Raw genomic sequence first — 20,638 nt, 5'->3', positions numbered from 1 at the left:
ATATTAGGCAAGAATGTTCAAAATCTGATTGGGGCAGATGTTTGCAGGTAAAGGAACGGCTGGAAAATGGGAAGTCTTCAGAAATGAGATAATGAGAATCCAGAGAAAGTATATTCCTGTTAAGGTGAAAGGAAAGGCTGGTAGGTGCAGGGAATGCTGGATGACTAAAGAAATTGAAAGTTTGGTTAAGAAAAAGAAGGAAGCATATGTCAGGTACAGACAAGATAGATCGAATGAATCCTTAGAGTATAAATGCAACAGGAGTATACTTAACAGGGAAAACAGGAGGACAAAAAGGGGAAAATTCAAAGGGTTTTTACAAATATATTAAGGATAAAAGGTAACTAGGGAGAGGATAGGGCCCCTCAAAGATCAGCAAGGCTGCTTTGTACAGAGTTGCAGGAGAGGGGGAAATATTAAATGAGTATTTTGCATCAGTGTTTATTGTGGAAAAGGACATGGAAGATACAGACTGTAGGGCAGGGAACTAGATGGTGATATCTTGAAAAACGTCCATATTATAGAGGAGCAAGTGCTGGATGTCTTGAAACACAAAAGTGGATAAATCCCCTAGAAGTCTGTGGGAAGCTAGGGAAGCGATTGCTGGGTCCCTTGCTGAGATATTTGTATCATCGATAGTCACAGGTGAGGTGCCGGAAGACCTGGAGGTTGACTAACATGGTGCCACTGTTTAAGAAAGTAAGGACAAGCCAGGGAACTATAGACCAGTGAGCCTGACATCTGTGGTGTGCATGTTGTGGAGGGAATCCTGAAGGACAGGATGTACATGTATTTGGAAAGGCAAGGACTGATTAGGGATAGTCAACATGGCTTTATGCGTGGGAAATTATGTCTCTCAAACCTGACTGAGTTTTCTGAAGTAGTAACAAAGAGGATTGATGAGGGCAGAGCGGTAGATGTGATCTATATGGACTTCAGTAAGGTGTTCGACAAGGTTCCCCATGGGACACTCGTTAGCAAGGTTAGATCTCACTGAATACAGGGAGAACGAGCCATCTGGATACGGAACTGATTCAAAGGGAGAAGACAGAGGGTGGTGATGGAGGGTTGTTTTTCCAGACTGGAGGCCTGTGACCACTGGAGTGCCACAAGGATCAGTGCTGGGTCCTCTACTTATCATTTATATAAATGATTTAGATGTGAGCATAACAGGTATAGTTAGTAAGCTTGCAGATGACACCAAAAGTGAAGGGTTAGTGGACAACGAAGAAGGTTACCTCAGATAACAATGGGATCTTGATCAGATGGGCCAATGGGATGAGGATTGGCAGATGGAGTTTAATTTAGATAAATGTGAGGTGCTGCATTTTGGGAAAGCAAATCTTAGCAGGACTTATATACTTAACGGTAAGGTCCTAGGGAGTGTTGCTGAACAAAGAGACCTTGGAGTGCAAGTTCATAAGCTCCATGAATGTAGAGTCGCAGGTAGATAGGATAGTGAAGGTGGTGTTTGGTATACTTTCCTTTATTGGTCAGAGTATTGAGTACAGGAGTTGGGAAGTCATGTTGCGGCTGTAGAGGACAAGGGTTAGGCCAACTTTGGAATATTGCGCACAATTCTGGTCTCCTTCCTATCAGAAAGATGTTGTGAAACTTAAAAGGGTCCAGAAAAAATTTACAATGATGTTGCCAGGGTTGGAGGATTTGAGCTAAAGGGAGAGGGTGTTTTCCCTGGAGCGTTGGAGGCTGAGGGGTGACCTTATATAGTGTTATAAAAATCATGAGAATCATGGACAGGATAAATAGACAAAGTATTTTCCCTGGGGTGAGGGTGTCCCGAACTAGAGGGCATAGGTTTAGGGTGAGAGGGGAAAGATATAAAAGAGACCTAAGGGGCAACGTTTTCACACAGAGGGTGGTACGTGTATGGAATGAGCTGCCAGAGGAAGTGGTGGAGGCTGGTATAATTGCAACATTTAAAAAGCATCTGGATGGGTATATGAATAGGAAGGGCTTGGAGGGATATGGACCGACTGCTGGCAGGTGGGACTGGATTGGGTTGGGATATCTGGTCGGCATGGACGGGTTGGATAGAAGGGTCTGTTTCATGCTGTACATCTGTATGACTCTATGACTGTAAGTTGTCCTATAATTCCCAAGACAATTCTGGAAAACATTGCACACTTATATGTCTCAATTTTAACTGTTGCCATTTGATGTACCAAAGCTGAACTTTGACCAACAGGTATCTTTTCACCACTAAAGACAGATCACTTTATTGTTCGAAGATTGCCAAATAATACCTGTGCCCAAAGCATATGATAAAACTACCCTGATAAAACTCATGCTTTAAATTAGAGGCTGAGTTATTCAATAATTTGAATCAAGCAATAGGCAAATAGAAACTTGGTGTCGGCTCACAATTATATGAAGCAGCAACTTTTGAATTAAGAATCGAATGTGTTGCAGAATAAGCAAATTTTACCAGAATATCTAGAAGTGTATCAATTCACGCAACACAGCACCTCCCCTTTAATACTGTTTTAATTTAAACCATTTCAGTGTTAAAAAAATCAGTTAAGTTGCCAGGGCCCTTGTTTCATCTTGAGCACAAAATATGACACCTTGGGTTCACTAATTTTGCTCTGTATACTTGTAGCAACAAAATGAAAATTTGTTGCACCATCTTACTAAGTTTTCTGCAACCTTATCTAATCACTACCACAACTTTTTTTGTCTACTATATGACTTGCAAATAACTTTTCTAATTAAAATGAGTAAATTTAGTATTTTAATAAATACATAAGTGTTTTTAAAACTTGCAAAATAGGTTGACTGACCAGTTTCTATCATCTGTTTAGCCTGGAATAGTATTTTTCACTTATTCACGGTAACTTTCATTTCTTTCTTCAAAACTTGCTTTCGTTTTGAAAGGAACCACTGTCTTATGAATACATGCTCACCTCTTATATCAAACAGTATGCAGCTTTTCATGAATATAGTTGTACTTTTATGCACCATCACCAGGTAAAATAAACATGCATTTCTATGTTATGCGTATAAACAAAATCACAACAAAATAAACAAGTTATAAACCATTACTGGATTCATACCACTACCTATACAGTATTAAAACTTGATTTGAGATTAATAACGACATTTTTCATAGTTTGAAAGAAATCATAGCTTTCTGCAGACAACATGCAGAAAAAATTCACCAGAATAATGCTTGGTTGAAGCAGAATATAAGGAGAATCTTTAAAAAGGACTGAGGGAGAAAAAAAGTGTAAATGTTTCAGGAATTATTTCAACATATGGGGCTTTGTCAATATAAGCTCCTGCCATCTATGATGGGGCAAGGGAAGCAGAAAATGCACAAAACTGTAAGATTCAGAGGGACACAATAGAGGGGAAAATGGCAAAGTTACAGTGCTGAACAAGGCTAGTTTTTAAACACAGAATGAGAATGATAAATGCAGCACCAATACAAGTCAGCAGGCACAGGAGTGATAGGTGAGGACCACTTCTAGGTACTAGATCTTTGAATGAAGTAAAGTTGACAGGAGAGGCCAGTCAGATAAACATTGGAAGAGTATAGGGGGATATAGAAACAGGAGTAGGCCATCAACTTCTCAAGCCTGTTCTGTCATTCAAACTCAACTTACCTGCCTTCGACCAATATCCCTTAATACTTTCACTTAACAAAATTTAAGTATGTCAGACTTAAAATTAACAACTGATTCTGCATCCATTGCCATTTGTAAAAGATGACAAAAGAGTGACGTGCTTCAATGGCAAACATGTTGAGATACAGACGCAGAGGATATGGAAATGCAATGTAGGACATCTTTGAGGTATAGAAATATGCTAACAAATTCAGATCAAAGCTTGGACAAAGGGGTTACAAACTGTCTGATTCAGCCAAACAAACATTGGTGGAGGGTGTTTGTACCAACAAAAAAAGTATGAAGTTTGTGGTGAGGATGTTAGCTTTAGTTTTTCAAAATGTATCTGATGATCTTGGAGAAGACACCTGTTAGACCTCAGCTAGTGTGGGGTATATAGTTCTGGATACCACACTGTATAAAGGATGTACTGCACTGGAGATGCGCAACAAGCATCATTCCAAAGCTGAGAAACTGCAGTTATGAGGGAGAGTGGACAGGTTGTGAGTGTTCTCCATAGAAAGAAAGCAGCTAAGATGATACTTTACATCATAAGGGGCTGGAAAGAGTTAATGAGGAGAAACTTTTGAATTGGTCTCCTTTTCGTCTTAAAACTTTTAGAAACAGTTCTAAAAGGTTTAAGAACAAAAGGAAACCAATTCAAAAGTGATTTGCAAAAGAAATAAATATAATGGGAGAAAATTCTTTTCTTCACAAGTGGCTTGTGTTTGGAATGCCTGGAAGTAGGGCTCAATTGAGACATTCAAAAGGACAATGGGCTAGTATTTAAATAGAAGCAATGTGCAAGGCAATAGAGGGAAAAAAAGAATAGTATTAAGTTATCATGCTGATTTGAAGTGGCAGTGCAGATAAGATAGGCCAAATAGGGTTCATCTGTGCCACAAAAATTATGCAATTCTGGGGACAAAATTGCAGAGTTAGAACTGGATTCTCATCAGCACTTGAAAATAGTTTACATTTTTGTATGTGCTGCTTTCAAGGGAAGAAATCATGTGAGAGGAAAGGAGGGAGTGTAAGATAAATCCTTAGATGACGCAATTTTGATTTTCTTCACTAATAACAACTACTCAGTTCATTTTAATCTGAGTAACATTCTGGCTTAGATTAAATAATTCAGCAGAGGCTACACATTAGCTCCATGTTGAGTTATTCTCTGTTAAGCTTAGCTGCAGTACTCACTGAATAAACCTGCTGAATAATTGTAGTAATCACTAGACTAGGTGCAGTGGCTCCTTATCATTTACTGAAATATAATCATATGGCTTTTTTCTTTCCCCTTACAAGGGCTAGTTAAAATAATATTTAACATCAAGAAGTGAAGTGGGATAAAGGGTCAGACATAATGATGCAGTGAGCAACTCATACAAACAGCTAGTTGTTTGCTTTGCTGGAAGAGACATGTGTGGGAAAACAGGTATAGAGAGTGTTTGAAAGGATATGGATTGGGAACATTTTTTTAAAAACAAGTAAAGTCCAAAACTACTGCTCCATTTCAAAAAATATCAGACATCTTTTATCTAACAAATAGCAGTTAAAATATAGAGGAAAGTAATCAAAGCAACCACATTTAACAAGACCAATTTCCTTAAAGAGTTTAAAGTTTTGGGAAAAATTTGCCTTTGTGTACAGTCGAAACTTCAAGATAAGAACCTGATCTTTCAACTTGTTGGAATTGAAGATGAAGAGGTCATTAAATTAGCTGCTGCAAGCTGGTAACTATTTGCGATTGTGAATTAATTGCTGTAAACCATCACCCTACTACCACCACTGGCAGGCCAAATAATGTTTCTTGGTCAGTATCTTGGACAGCAACATGTTTTCCAGGCTCTCAAACAACTTTCAGCACCAACTTTTCTCTTTTCATTTCTTATGGACTGAAATGAGGTCAAATAGATAGCTCCCTGATGTGTATCTGAGAAAGGTAGCTACAGCAACAAGTAAACAGATAGAGCATTCTCTTTTAACCTGCTCTAGAAAGTTCTTAGAGAGGATAGAATCTTGCGCATCATCCAAGTAACTCATATTTTAACTTTCAAAGGTAATACTCAAAAATGACAGAACATTAAATGCAAATTTAAAACACTCTACACAAGGGAATTTAGATTAGATTAGATTCCCTACAGTGTGGAAACAGGCCTTTTGGCACAACCAGTCCACACCAACCTTCTGAAGAGTAATCCACCCAGGCCCACTTCCCTCTGGCTGATGAACCTCACACTATGGGCAAGTTAGCATTCACCTAACCTGCACATTTTTGGACTGTGGGAGGAAACCAGAGCACCCGGAGGAAACCCACACAAACACGGGGAGAATGTGCAAACTCCACACAGATAGTTGCCTGAGGCTGGAATCAAATCTGGGACCCAGCTGCTGAGAGGCAGCAGTGTTAACCACTGAGCCACCGTGTCGCCCTATTTGATGTATGGTACAAACTATCGTGTTATAGAATTAAATTTCGATTAAATTGTCATTTCAGTTTTATGTGGAACAAGGTGTAAGTAATCATCTCTGCAAACTATTAATGAATGAAACATTCAAGAGTAGGACCGTCAAAACTTGCTGGAACGATCAAGTGGTTTTGGGCTCCTTTTTGGTTGAGGTCAGTATGCAAATGAGGGGTACTCAGTCATGGTAAAAATGATGTTTCTTCGAAAAAATGTTCACAGAATCGAGACCCTTTTTTGCTTCCAACTTTCATCTAAACATTGTGAAAGCACCTCTTGTCTGTTCTGATGTGGTACTCAAAATCAAACTACATGTACCAGGAGTTTCAGGTACTCTATGGAAGAATGGCAGACATTTAATTCAAGTATTTATTCAATTTATCAAAATAACTTGGTCCAACTAAGATTTCCATCTATGAGTGGGCATCAATATACAAGTAGAATTTACAATTCAAATTGCAGAACTTTAGAGTTTTTCTTTTGAATGCTTGACCTCAAAAAAAAAGTCCTACTCTGGAGATGGACCAGAGTTGCTAGGGGAGGAAACTACAAAACTAGAAAGGCTGTCCCAGCAAAATACCTATGCATCCCATAGCAGCAATCAACTTTTCTTCTTGAATTGAAGACTCAGATTTTTCAGGACTGCTTTGATTTTCAGGTACTATATATCGATTTTCAGGAGTTTCACCAGTCACATTATAACATTTACTCCTGGATGTTGAGTTGTTGGAAGTTTTCTTTTTAAGATAACACAAATAACAAAAGACTATGGGAGTATATTTTCAGTATTTTAATTTGGAATTTAAAAATACTTGTGTTGATACATCACAAATCTCATATACTCAGTTACTGAAATGAAACTTCTAATTCTTTACACAAGGGTGACTTATTGAGAATGAATCTCTTCCATAATTGATCATTTTAAAATGAATTAATGGCAAACTATGTTTAATTTTGTGCCAAATTCTCTTAAATTTTCAAATAGATTTTTTTCCCAGTAATATTATGGACATCACCATTTTTGGTAATTAAATTTGCAATTTTCCAAAGAGTACTAAAGCCATAGGAAAAAAAAAGGAACAGCTCACCTGGATTTACTAAAGTCTTCTGGAATAGTTCTTTCAATTTCTTACTTTTCACATTCCTGCCTTGTGCAAGATTACGGTACATCTCATAACCTAAAATCATGACACCACCGTCTTCCATCCATCTTTCAAGCATGTAGGCCCGCTCCTGAGGACGTTTAACTGTTGCTAATTCATTTACCTTTAGAACAGAAAACAACACGAACAGAACTATATTTCTGAATTTAGTCAACAAATCAATGATTCAAAAGGGGTGTAAAGCAAATTTTAAAATAGCATTTCTGAACAACAATGTCCAAAAGGACATCTTTACAAATGAGCTGAAATACATCTTCAATTGCAGAAGACTTTTTTGGATGAATGATCATTTATGCTCCAAATATCCACAAACAGCACCTTCCAAACCCATGACACTTCCATCTAGAAGGACAAGGACAAGGCAGATACATGGGAACACCACCGTTTGTAAGTTCCCCTCCAAGTCACTCATCATCCTGACTTGTAAATATATTGCCAATCATTTCCTAAAGCTGGATCAAAACCCTGGAATTCTATACCGAATGGCATTGTGGGTCAACCCACACCAGGAGGCCTGCAGCAGTTCAAGAAAGTAGCTCACCACCACCTTCTCAAGGGCAACAAGAGACAGACAATAAATTCCAGCCGGTAACACCCATATCCCATGAATGAATGAATAAAAAAAATTAAATCTATTCAACAGGCTTCCATTTTTAGAACTGCAACGTTGATAGAACCATGGTAACTACAATAGTTATTCTGTGCAGACAGACAGACAGACTACCTGATCTATAGCAAGTGGCTTTTTTAACACTCAATATGCTCTCAAACCAATGTATTAAGTATCTAATAATTGTTTTCCACTGTCAGTGTTGATTAAGGCTGAGGAAACTGGTAGCAATACTTGTCTTGTCATACATACAAATGGAGAGAGAAAGAACGACTGGAGCAGTTATTGGAGAGTTTTGAGCTGAAGCTAGGGGCGTAATGCCAGACAAGTACTGGAGGAAAGAAAGCTGGTAATAGACAAAAGGCTGGTTATAATTCAACTTTTAAAAATACTGATTTTGTGCTGCATGTATTAATTAGAAGTTAACAACAACATCTGTATTACAGAGGTCTCAAAATGCAAAGATGGATATATCCCCAAGACCTGATCAGGTGCACCCTAGAGCTCGGTGTGAAGTCAGGGAAGTGACTGCTGGGCCCCTTGCTGAGATATTTGTATCATCAATAGCCACAAGTGAGGTGCCATGACTGGAGGTTAGCGAACGTGATACCACTATTTTAAAAAGGTGGCAAGGAAAAGCTGGGAAACTACAGACAAGCGAGCCTGATATCAGTAATAGACAAGTTGCTCGAGGGGATCCTGAGGGACAGGATTGACATGTATTTCGAAAGGCAAGGACTGATTAGGGATAGGCAACAGGGGGCTGTGCGTGGGGGAAATCATATCTCACTATCTTGATTAACTTCTTTTGAAGTAACGAGGATTGATGAAGGCAGAGCAGTGGGCACGATCTATATGGACTTCAGTAAGGCATTCGACAAGACTCCTCATGGTGGACTAGTTAGCAAGGTTAGATCATACAAAATATAGTGAGAAATTGCCATTTGGATACAGAACTGGCTCAAAGGTAGAAAGCAGAGGGTGGTGGTGGAGGGTTGCTTTTCAGAGGCCTGTGAACAATGGTGTGCCACAAGGATCAGTGCTGGGTTCACTGCTTTTCATCATTTATATAAATGGTTTGGATGAGAACATAGAACATATAGTTAGTAAGTTAGCAGATGACATCAAAATTGGAGTAGTGGACAGCGAAGAAGGTTACAACAGGACCTTGATCAGATAGGCCAAAGGGCCGAGGAGTGGCAGCAGATGGAAGTTAATTTAGATAAATGCGAGGTGCTGCATTTTGGAAAGGCAAATCAGGGCAGGACATATGCACTTAATGCTAAGTCATGGGGAGAGCTGCTGAACAAAGAGTCTGCAGGTTCATAGTTCCTTGACAGTGGAGTTGCAGGTATATAGGATAGTGAAGAAAGTGTTTGGTATGTTTGCCTTTATTGGTCAGTGCGTTGAGTATAGGAGTTGGAAAGTCATGTTGCAGCTGTGCAGGAAATTGGTAAGACCACTTTTGGAATACTGTGTTCAGTTCTGAACTCCTTGCTATAGGATGGATATTGGGAAATTGGAAAAGGTGCAGAAAAGATTTACAAGAATGTTGTTGTCAGGGTTAGATGGTTTGAGCTATAGGGAGAGGTTGAATTGGCTGAGGCTATTTTCCCTGGAGCATCAGAGCCTGAGGGCTGACCTTATAGAGGTTTATAAAATCATGAGGGACATGGATAGGGTAAATACCCAAGGTTATTTCCCCAGGGTGGGTGAGTGCAGAACTAGAGGGCGTAGGTTTAAGATGAAAAGCAAAAGATTGAGAAGGGACCTAAGGGGCAATGGTTTCATGGAGGGTATTGTGTGTATGGGATGAGCCGCCAGAAGTGGAGGACGCTGGTACAACATGTTAAAGGCATCTGGATGGGAACAAGATATGGGTCAAATGCTGGCAAAGAGGACTAGATTAATTTAGGACATCTGGTTGGCATGGACATGTTGGACCAAAGGGTCTGTTTCTATGCTGTAGAGTTCTATTAATCTATAACATTTACTTAATATTAGATCCACATTTGCTTGCTTTGCATCATAGAGTCATAGTGATGTACAGCATGGAAACCGACCCTTCGGTCCAATTCATCCATGCCAACCAGATGTCCTAAATTCATTCATCCCAATCCAATCTAGTCCCACCTGCCAGCACCTGGCCCATATCCCTCCACACCCTTCCTATTCATATACCCATCCAGATGCCTTTTAAATGTTGCAATTGTACTTGCCTCCACCACATCCTCTGGCAGCTCATTCCGTACAAGTACCACCCTCTGCGTGAAAAAGCCCCTTAGGTCTCTTTTATACCTTTCCTCTCTCTCCCTAAACCTATGCCCTCTAGTTCTGGATTTCCCCACCCCAGGGAAGAGACTTTGTCTATTTATCCTATCCATGCCCCTCATGATTTTGTAAACCTCTATAAGGTCATCCCTCAGTCTCCAATAGTTTGATTTTAGAAGTTTTATCCTGGTTTTTAAAACACCATAAACTAATTTAGCAAACTCATGCCACAGCAGCCTGTATCACTATATTTCTCACTCCCAGCACCATAACTTAAGCTTCTAACAGACATTACATAGGGAGATGGTGGCTTAGTGAACTAGCAATCCAGAAGCCTAGGTTTAATCTCTGGAGACATGTGCTCAAATTCTACCATAGCACAAATTCAACAAATAAATCTGGAATTGAAAGTCAGTCAGTAATGGTGACCATTATAATTAAGCGATAGATTCCAAAATGTCATCTGGTTCAACTATGTATTTTGGGGAAAGAAATGTGCCTTACCTCGACTGGCCTACATAACCCCAGATACAAAACAGGGCAACTTTATATGGCTTCTCTAAGAGCAGCAACCAAGCAGTTCAAGGCAATTAGGAATGGGTGTCAAATGATGCCCTTGCCAACGCCATTCATAGTTCAAATAGAGATAAAAGTCTCCACTCCAGTCTCAAATTTTCGTCACCTACGTTTTGCTTTTAAAAAAGTTTAGACTCTCCATTACCTTTTTGTCTTCCAACCCTGCCACAAAATAGTCTTGAAGGACTGAATGACCTGCAGCTGTACCAATATTTGGTGACAAAAACAAGAGAGAGAAGATGCAGTAGGCTAGGTATAACATGGCTACAGCTTAAGTGATGGAGGTCAGAAGATAATAAAACTAAACCAGGTTATTGTAGGGCTCACTATACATTTTAATTTGATGTACAGGTAGAGCCTATAAACTATAACTTCAAAAACCCAAGCTTGATAGAAAAATCCAAGTATACAGTACCTCTAAACATTCATCATCATCCAGTCCTTCCTGCCATTTGGAAAATTCATTAATCCAATTAAGAACTGTATTAAGTGGACAAACGATTAAGGCAGTACTGAAGTCCAGCTTCTCAGCCAACAACATGGTATGCAAGAAGGTCACCACCTGCAACCAAAACATGATAAGTTGTATTTCAAAAGTTTACTGTAGCTTTGTAATTGTTTTTCATACCAACACATATTTTAAGTGCACAAAAAGACAACAGAACAAATTACACCATAAGGCTCAGATTTACTAACAGGTCATTTTCGTGTATGTAGAGCAATTAGCTTTAAGATTATGGATACTAACTTCCTAAAACGGTTGAAAAGAACTTAAAAAAAATGTTCAAAAGGTATGGGTTAAGAAACCCAAAACATTAAGTAGATCTTCAAAACTTAAATTGATATGTTGAAATGGCTGTGATTTAATCACATTAAGTTTCTGGTAAAGTCCATCTCACAGGAAACAGAACACAATTATGGAGCCGAGGGCAATGTATATTAAAGTACAAATCTATACTTACACATTCAAGTATCAGTTAATAATCTGAAGAATCACTGAACACCTTACTGTAGTACCATGAGAAACAGACTATTCAGAAAGAATAGTCAGGCAATTTGACAAGCAGCATTTCTGGAATCCCAACCAAGTACAAAGCACTTCACTGAACAGTCTAATGAACAATTCAATGAAATGCATTCTTCTGCAGAATTTTAAGACCTTCGCCATTCACTCAATGATATATTCTGGTTGTGTGTGCCACTACAATGCACCAATTTTTCAGTTTTCGTCAAGAGTGGACAGTTATGTGCTTCAGCAGCTCAGATCCATACAGACAAAAAAAAAAGTCTTTTACACTTGTAAAGCAAACTGATCACAGTTCATTACTTCATATATGCCTACCCATACTATCGAAAAGTCTGGATCATAACAGCATGGCCAGACATATTTCAACATTACTGGACAACTGATTGAGAAGTGGGTGCTGACACTGACATTCTATTTTGAATGTAGACCTGATTACATTTCAGATTTGTAAGAGTCAGCAAAAAAAAATCTTTCCTGTAAATTGCAATTGATTGAACTGTTCAATTCTAACATATCTGAACTTAATTTTTTAACGTGCGTTTATATTAAGGTCCATCCCCCACTTTTCACAGCAAAAAGCGAACCTTATTCACAACAGATGAGCGGTTCCACATAACTAAAGCTGTTCTTTCCCCCTTCATCTGTTGCTTCAGTACACCACTTCTGTCAGGAGGCAGAGAGAAAACCACCTTTTCAATAGTGAACGGAGGTTTGTTCTGAATAAATTTGGCCAATTTGCCACAAATCAAATATTTGTCTGTTTTTCAGAGGAAGACAGTGAATGTGGTATTTCAACCCCATGTCTGCTATTTTACTAAAGTGTGTTTCTTGCTGCCCTTTCACTGCTTCTCTGTGGCTGACCCACTTTATTAGTATATCTCGAAATATTTAAAAAAATTCTGATGTTTTTGGCATAAACAAAAGGAATTTTGAATTCATTCAATTTGTAACCAATATCTACCATTCTGCACTTACATGCACTGTCTGAAGAAATAAATCACTTCGTTTTATACTCATAATGTTATGATTATGAACACTTTTTCACTGAAACAGCGCATACTGATTTCAACATTAGATGCCTGAACTCAATTTGATTGAGTGCACACATCCAATATGAAACATTGCTGTGTGTTAAAGCAGATTAACTCATGTTTCATTTTTTAGCTGCAAGATAATATTTCCCTGTGGGAATGCTACAGCAGCAAACTTCCATGTTAAAAGACATATTACAAAACATTTAGTATGCCATGGACCCACAGCAACCTTGATAATATCAATAATGAGATTCTTAGGAATTTTACACTTTTTGCAGGAACCAAAAAGTTTGAAAAAGTTGCAAGCATACATGATGTATCATCAGCTTCTGTGCTCAAGTTCTTTGCAGGCTAAACCCTCACCTGTAGTGTCTTTCCAAGTCCCATACAGTGTGCCAAAATGCACCCAGACCCATTCTCCTTCAAGGCTTTGCTCACCGATTCACAGCAACAATCCCACATGAATTGCACACCTGCAAAATAAACATGAATTTTTAATATCTACATAACTTGAAATCAAAAGTGAAAAGTTATCAAAATGTCAATTTTGGAAAATGTGCATTTTATTGTAATATTAAGTAACTGAATCTGCAGCTATTGTTAAATGTGTCTCAAAACAGGGAGAGACCATTTGTGGAACACAACAGTTTCAAGCATCAACAGAAGATGACTCAAGCACTCAATTCCAAAATTAACTACCATTGGGTCAGCAAGATGAGATTGTTTGGAAAGATCAGTGACAGTAGATTTCAGCACGTGAAGCACACCTTAGACTGCTCTCATACAGTAGAGCAAACCCAGCTGCGTGCCTAGACTCATTCATGTAGCTTTAGGTCAGTCCAATTAGGTGGTCAATTGTCAAGATGTCCACTACCCTCCTACAATCCTGAAAAGTCTCAGCAACTGTCTCAAGAGCAAGCAGACACCAACAGGTTGACTGCCAATGTACAAGGATCTAAATGTTACAGTGTCAACTGAATCCAGTTATCCAAGAAATCCCATAGCAAACGTAGGTTGAAATGAGTAAGCACAAACTGTCATGAAGGAGACAGACAGGTGTACAGAGTGTCATAATTTCAACATGCAAATAAACTATGAAACTTGATTTCTCTCTTTAAAATGTTCTTCCAATGCTGCTTGCAAAGATAAATTGTCGAGAACCTCAGACAACCGGACAGAGTAAACAGATAATATGTTGGTGCTGAAGCTCCCACAGCTCAGTATATTATAACTATATATGAAAGTGCTAAGCAGAAGGCATTAGTTACTGGAATTAGCTTCAGGCTGATCTTGTTGTTAGATCATAACTTCCATCTTTTACATCTTTGTCTTCATTTGGATTTGCTGCCCATTGCCCTCACCCGGTTTTTGGCAACAAAGTTGTGCTGTATACAGTAGACAATTTAAAGTTTGTGCGAAGATTTGTAGCTCGGGTGCTCGTTGTTGTGGTTCTGTTCGCGAGCTGGAAGTTTTTATTGCAAACGTTTCGTCCCCTGGCTAGGTGACATCATCAGTGCTTGGGAGCCTCCTGCGAAGCGCTTCTTTGATGTTTCCTCCGGTGTTTATAGTGGTCTGTCCCTGCCGCTTCCGGTTGTCAGTTTCAGCTGTCCACTGTAGTGGCTGTCGTGTCGTTTCGTGGCTAGTTGATGTTCATGTATGCGTATTGTTAGCTGTCTTCCTGTTTGTCCTATATAGTGTTTTGTGCAGTCCTTGCATGGTATTTTGTACCCTACATTAGTTTTGCTCATGTTGGGTCCTTCGTTCTGGTGAGTTGTTGTCTGAGCGTGGCTGTTGGTTTGTGTGCCGTTATGAGTCCTAGGGGTCGCAGTAGTCTGGCTGTCAGTTCTGAGATGCTCCTGATGTATGGTCGTGTGGCTAGTCCTTTTGGTTGTGGTATGTCCTCTTCTGTGGTCTTTCTCTTAGGCATCTGTTGATGCAGTTGCGCGGGTATCCGTTTTTGGCGAATACCTTGTATAGGTGTTCCTCTTCTTCTTTTTGCAGTCCTAATGTACTGCAGTGTGTTGTGGCCCTTTTGAATAGTGTCCTGATGCAGCTTCGTTTGTGCGCGTTTGGGTGGTTACTTTCATAGTTTAGTTACATATGAACTTTCAACGTTTGGGTGGTTACTTTCATAGTTTAGTTACATATGAACTTTCAAAGTTCATAACAATCCGCATACATGAACATCAACTAGCCACGAAACGACACGACCAGCTATCCTTAGTAGCCCCACACACACAGACAACAAGCAACATGAATTCGACTGGGACAACACTACTATCATAGGGCAAGCCGTGGCTAGTTGATGTTCATGTATGCGGATTGTTAGCTGCCTTCCTGTCTTCAACCGGAAGCGGCAGGGACAGACCACTATAAACACCGGAGGAAACATCAAAGAAGCGCTTCGCAGGAGGCTCCCAAGCACTGATGATGTCGCCGAGCCAGAGGACAAAACGTTTGCAACAAAAACTTCCAGCTCGGCGAACAGAACCACAACAGTAGACAATTTACCTAGACCCTTTTACCTAATTTACCAACCTAGCAAGGGGCATAAACAAATCATCTATGTGTGCATTATTTATCTTAATGAATTACTTCATGACAATTTAGATTGTATAATAGATTCTTTGCACCTATGATCATTATCCTATTTATTAATGAGCTCAGGAACGAAGAGGCCTGACCCACAAGATTTGTAGGAAGTCAGCACCAAACTGTACAGGCAAGAATGCAGAAGAGCAGAATGATAATTCCTCACTGGCAATAGGCAATGCATAACACACTAATTCGTCTGCATGTGGGTTTCTGACAAATGATGTCATCTCTGCCGATTCAAATGCAAACACGTGGTGATTCCACAGACCACAAGGAGCTCTATCCAATGCTTTGCACCTCCCCTGTCTTGCAGAAAAAAGTGGTCTTCCTTTAGCATTTGCTAAATATTTTTTTCTACCCATCAGATAATGATTCAGCCCCACTCATTTTGTGGAAAACATTATATTCATTGATTTTGTGCAATGAATTTTATACTGGCTGATGCCTATTGTAACATGGATGGATCCAGTACTATAGAAATGCAATTGTACAATGACCTAGACAGTGATAGGAAGAGCTAGTCCTTCAGTTTATAAAATTAGGTCCATGCACAAACTATCAATTGAGGTTTTACTGCTAGGCAGGATATGAATACTTGACTTACCATCGACTTGATGAGGCTTCAGCTTCCTCACCAAATTTCTATGGACCTGGACAATAGATTCATTTGTCTCCTTGTCTTCATCAAGGACTAGTTTAGTGGTTATTGGACACTGCATTGGTGACATATCTTCAGACACAACCTGCTGTAAATTTTAAATGAAATTTGGACAATTCTTAATTTTGGAGAACATACACAAATTATCATTTTGCATGCTGCTCACAATGAAAGGTCTTTGGTGAACCTGTTTGAGAATTGTGTAGCTATAATCCCAGAAGCAATATTGGAGGGCTTATGGATCACGTTATTTAATAATACACATGCAAGCAAACTGTTTAACTTTCTCCCCACAAAAGGTGAAGGGTTATATCATAGACAAACCAACTTGCCCTTCAAAGCTTTCTACAGCAGTGGCAACACTTTCATATTCCTTCACCGGATTTGGCAGGATACAAGTCTTCAGCTAACACACACATTGCAACCAAAAAAGAAGGAAATTTCCTTTGTCAGTTATTTCGAAATATCCTCCTGGAGCAGTATTTTCAATCTGATTAAACATGGGAATTTCTTGAATTAAGGTAATGAATCCAGTATTTTTGAATGCAAATTTAAAACACAGACAGTTATTAGTGCTGTTTGCAATCACCTCAAGTGAATTTACTTTGCCCACTAGTTATTCAAAGATAATGAGATCCCATTCACATTAAATTCAAAAGGGGATGTACAGTAATATAAGTATACCATTAATTGCAGTCAGCATGCTCAGTTGTGAGCTGCTTTACTAGAGAAAATGTTTACTCTTCATTTTGGCAAGCAATGCTGCACACTCTTAAATCGAGTGAGCTTAATTTGTCAGGAAACAATTTTCACAAGTATCTTGTATTTCTATAGATGGAACTGCTATATATTCCTCAGGATTTCAACTTCACACTCATGCAGTGATCATCAAGTGTACAGCATAGTCTCTTCCATGTGCCAGTTATGATCTTGAAAGTTGGTAACTCATACATGTTAAAATCTACCGACAGGCAATAAGAGGTGTATTTGGGCAAGTCGCAGCACCCACCAGTGATGATGTTTCAGTTGTTTCTTGACCAAAGGCATCTCAGTATCAATATTTGTAGGAAGTCTTTCACAAAGAAAAGTTTAAAATAACACTTGACCCACATCACTGATGACAATCTACTCTTAGCTGTCTACATCTTGGAACTACAATTTATAATTTCATACGAATAATTTCAAGACAGGCAAGTTCAACTGTGCAGTTCTTCCGCCAAAGCCACTTAGTTAACACTTGCATAACATATTTAAAATTAACTTCATTATAATCTACCATATGTCTGAAAACAGACACTTCATCTTACTTCTATATGGTTCCTCCCTATAATTGAAAAAAACCAAACCACAGTACCTAGAACTAGTTTGTTACTCAATGACAATATACAAGATTAGTACTTTTAAAAAAAAGTAGATAAAGTTGTACCACCTTCCTATTAGACTAATAAATTACAACTTATTTATACAAGCCAAGAAACAGTTGGTTAAACTTTATTCCTTCATTTTTTTTCTCCCCCATTTCAACCAATCAATAACTGTAAAGTGAATTTTGTTTAAGAACCCAGTAATTGTTAAGCTGAATACAGCTCAATGAAATATTCACAATTAAGCATCTAATTCAAAATAGAAAAGTTTCTTCTAGATCTTGACTAACTTGCATTCCTTAACAAGAGTATGCAGTAGCACTCTGCAATAAGATGTCTTTAATGCCTAAATTATTATTTACTTGGACTAAGTGAAAAAACTTTGAATGCACGGCAATTTATAGCCTAAGGCAGCACAAAAACAAGAAATTAATTACAAGCAATGCTTTGGAGCCCCTTCTATCTTACAATGATCCATAACTATGCCAATTACATGAACGTGCATATAGAAAATAATTCAATACCTCTCGCAACTTTTCTCTCTCTTTTTCTCGATCAGCGATGCGTTTTCTTCTATCTTCCTCTTCTTTCAAGGCATTTTGAGTTTCTGTACGTAAATTTCCATCTTTCAAAATCTTTCTAATCTTCTTCCGACCTTTTCCAGGGGATTTGGAATCAATATCATTGTCATCACTATCACTGTTACCCTCATCTTCTGAGTTACTTTGCTGAAGGATAAAAAAAAGAACAGGATCTAATTTGATATGCATATATAAGAACAATGACAACATATGAAATACACTTGGGTAACAGACAGAATGGAAATGTTCTGAAAACTAATGACCTAATGAATGTCTGGTGAACAGGAAACTACAACATTAGCAGCAAGCACAGTATATTAAAAAGTACAATTGATTGTTAGAAGTACAATCATCGTTTCAACTGGAAGGGTGTTTGGGCCCTTGATGGTGAGAAAGTAGGTAGTAAAGGGGTAACATTTCCTGCACTTTTACAGTGAGTTGTTGTGGGAAGAGGTAGGAATGGTGGGTAATTGAAGAGTGCTCAGGTTGTCAATGGGGAAGGTTCCTTCAGAAACAAAGGGAAGAGGAGGGATAAAATGATATATTTACAATCACGATGGAGAACATTATGTTACATTTAGGATATGTTATGTTGGGACAGTGTCCATTTAAGAGGTGAATCACACTGATGAGACATTAGCCAGTTTCATTAGTTAGTTCGGAATCCTACAGAGTGTTTGGTTTCGGGATAAAGCTTCCCCATTGGGTTTCAGCAAACAACGAACCTCTATGTTCTTTAGTCCTGACAGGAGCCTAGTAATTGCCCAACACAAAACAAGGAGATGAAAGTGATTTTGTGTTGAATTCAGAAGTTGAAGTGCAAGGTCAGAACAAAATGGCAAATATCCTGGGCTTTAGGAATAATGACAGAGTATAAATGCTTTACGGTTTTGCAAAATGGCTTGGCTTCAACTGTACTGCGTACAGTTCTCAGTACCACAATTTAGGAGGGATCTGAAGGCTTCTTCAATGGTGCAGAAAAGATGCACAAGAACAATTCCAGGGGCTAAGGCCTTCAGTTAATTACAAGGTGGTGTAGTGGACAGCGAAGGAGGTTACCTCAAAGTACAACAGATTCTTGATCTGATTGGTCAATGGGCTAAGGAATGGCAGATGGAGTTTAATTTAGATAAACGTGAGCTGTTGCGTTTTGGAAAGGCAAATCTGGGCAGGATTTATACATTTAAGGGTAAGGTCCTGGGGGTAGTATTGCTGAACAAAGACCTTGTAGTGCGGGTTCATTGTTCCTTGAAAGTAGAGTCTCAGTTAGATACGATAGTGAAGGCAGCATTTAGTATGCTTTCCTTTATTGGTCAGAGCATTGTGCAAAGGAGTTGGGAGGTCATGTTGCGGCTGTACAGGACATTGGTTAGGCCACTTCTGGAATTGTGCGTGCCATTGTGGTCTCCCTCATATCGGAAGGATGTTGTGAAACTTGAAAGGGTTCAGAAAAGATTTACAATGATGTTGCCAGGGCTGAAGGGTTTCAGATGTAGGGAGAGACTGTATAGGTTGGGGCTGTTGCCCTGGAGCATCAGAGGCTAAGGGATGACCTTATAAAGGTTTATAAAATCATGAGGGGCATGGATAGGGTAAAATAGACAAGATCTCTTCCCTTGGTTGCAAAGTCCAGAGCTAGAGGGCATAGGTTTAGGGTGAGAGGGGAAACATTTAGAAAGGACCTAAGGGCAACGTTTTCACATAAAGGGCTTATGCCTGAAACACTGACTCTCCTGCTCCTTGGATACTGCCTGACCTGTATAGAATGAGCTGCCAGAGGAAGTGGTGGAGGCTGGTACTATTATAACATTTAAAAGGCATCTGGATGGGTGAATGAATAGGAATGATTTAGAGGGATATGGACCAAGTTACACAAATGGGACTAGATTAATTTAGGATATCTGGTCAGCAAGGATAAGCTGGACCGAAGGGTCAGTTTCAGTGTTGTATGACTCGAATAAATTGGAATAGCTGGGATTATTCTCAAGAAAGAGAAGGCTGATTGGAGATTTGATATAGGTGTTAAAAATTATGAATTGCTGGAAAAAAGATTCTGAAGAAGGGTCACTGGACACAAAACTGACTTCTCTCCACAAATACTGCCAGACCTGCTAAGATTTTCCAGCAATTTCTGCTATCATTTGATATCCAGCATCTGCAGTTCTTTTGGTTTTATATTAAAAATCACAACTGGTCAGAAGAGAGTAGATAGGAAGAAACTGTTCACCTTTGCACCAGAATCAAAAAAATCAAAAGTGTGGTACGGGAAAAGCACAGCAGGTAAGGCACCATCTGAAGAGCAGGAGATTTGACATTTCGGGCATAAGCCCTTCATTAGCGTCTCCTGAAGGGCTTATGCCTGAAACACTGACTCTCCTGCTCCTTGGATACTGCCTGACCTGCTGTGCTTTTCCAGCGCCACCCTTTTCGACTTTGCTCTCCAGCATCTGCAGTCCTGCTTGCTCCTAGCAGAGGACACCAGTTTAAGCAGAATGAAGAACGAACCAAAACAGGTGGGAGAAATATGAAAGGAGGTCTGGAATGCACTGCCTGAGAAGATGGAAAGCAATTGTGACTTTTGAGAGCACAATGTATAAATATCTGAAGTAGTGTAATTACAGTACTAAATTTTTTTGGGGTGTAAGAGTGTGGACCGGCTGACCTGATA

At 39.1% G+C, this 20,638-nt stretch overlaps 1 protein-coding gene across 3 annotated transcripts in view; it reads right to left on the bottom strand.

Moving 5' to 3' along the window:
* Positions 1 to 20,638, bottom strand: part of atrx (ATRX chromatin remodeler) — a 241,124-nt gene that overhangs the window by 88,540 nt on the left and 131,946 nt on the right. For all 3 annotated transcript variants that reach the window (XM_043704988.1, XM_043704987.1, XM_043704986.1), the window contains 5 exons: positions 17,914 to 18,117; positions 15,972 to 16,113; positions 13,136 to 13,245; positions 11,127 to 11,273; positions 7,180 to 7,357 (listed from right to left, as the gene is read on the bottom strand). In XM_043704988.1, the coding sequence (XP_043560923.1) occupies positions 7,180 to 7,357; positions 11,127 to 11,273; positions 13,136 to 13,245; positions 15,972 to 16,113; positions 17,914 to 18,117 (781 nt within the window). The remainder of the gene's footprint in view (positions 1 to 7,179; positions 7,358 to 11,126; positions 11,274 to 13,135; positions 13,246 to 15,971; positions 16,114 to 17,913; positions 18,118 to 20,638) is intronic.

This window comes from Chiloscyllium plagiosum, chromosome 15 (assembly GCF_004010195.1).
Source record: "Chiloscyllium plagiosum isolate BGI_BamShark_2017 chromosome 15, ASM401019v2, whole genome shotgun sequence".
Taxonomy (NCBI): domain Eukaryota; kingdom Metazoa; phylum Chordata; class Chondrichthyes; order Orectolobiformes; family Hemiscylliidae; genus Chiloscyllium; species Chiloscyllium plagiosum.
The sequence above is the reverse complement of the archived record's forward strand: the minus strand, read 5'-3'. Positions and strand labels throughout refer to the sequence as shown.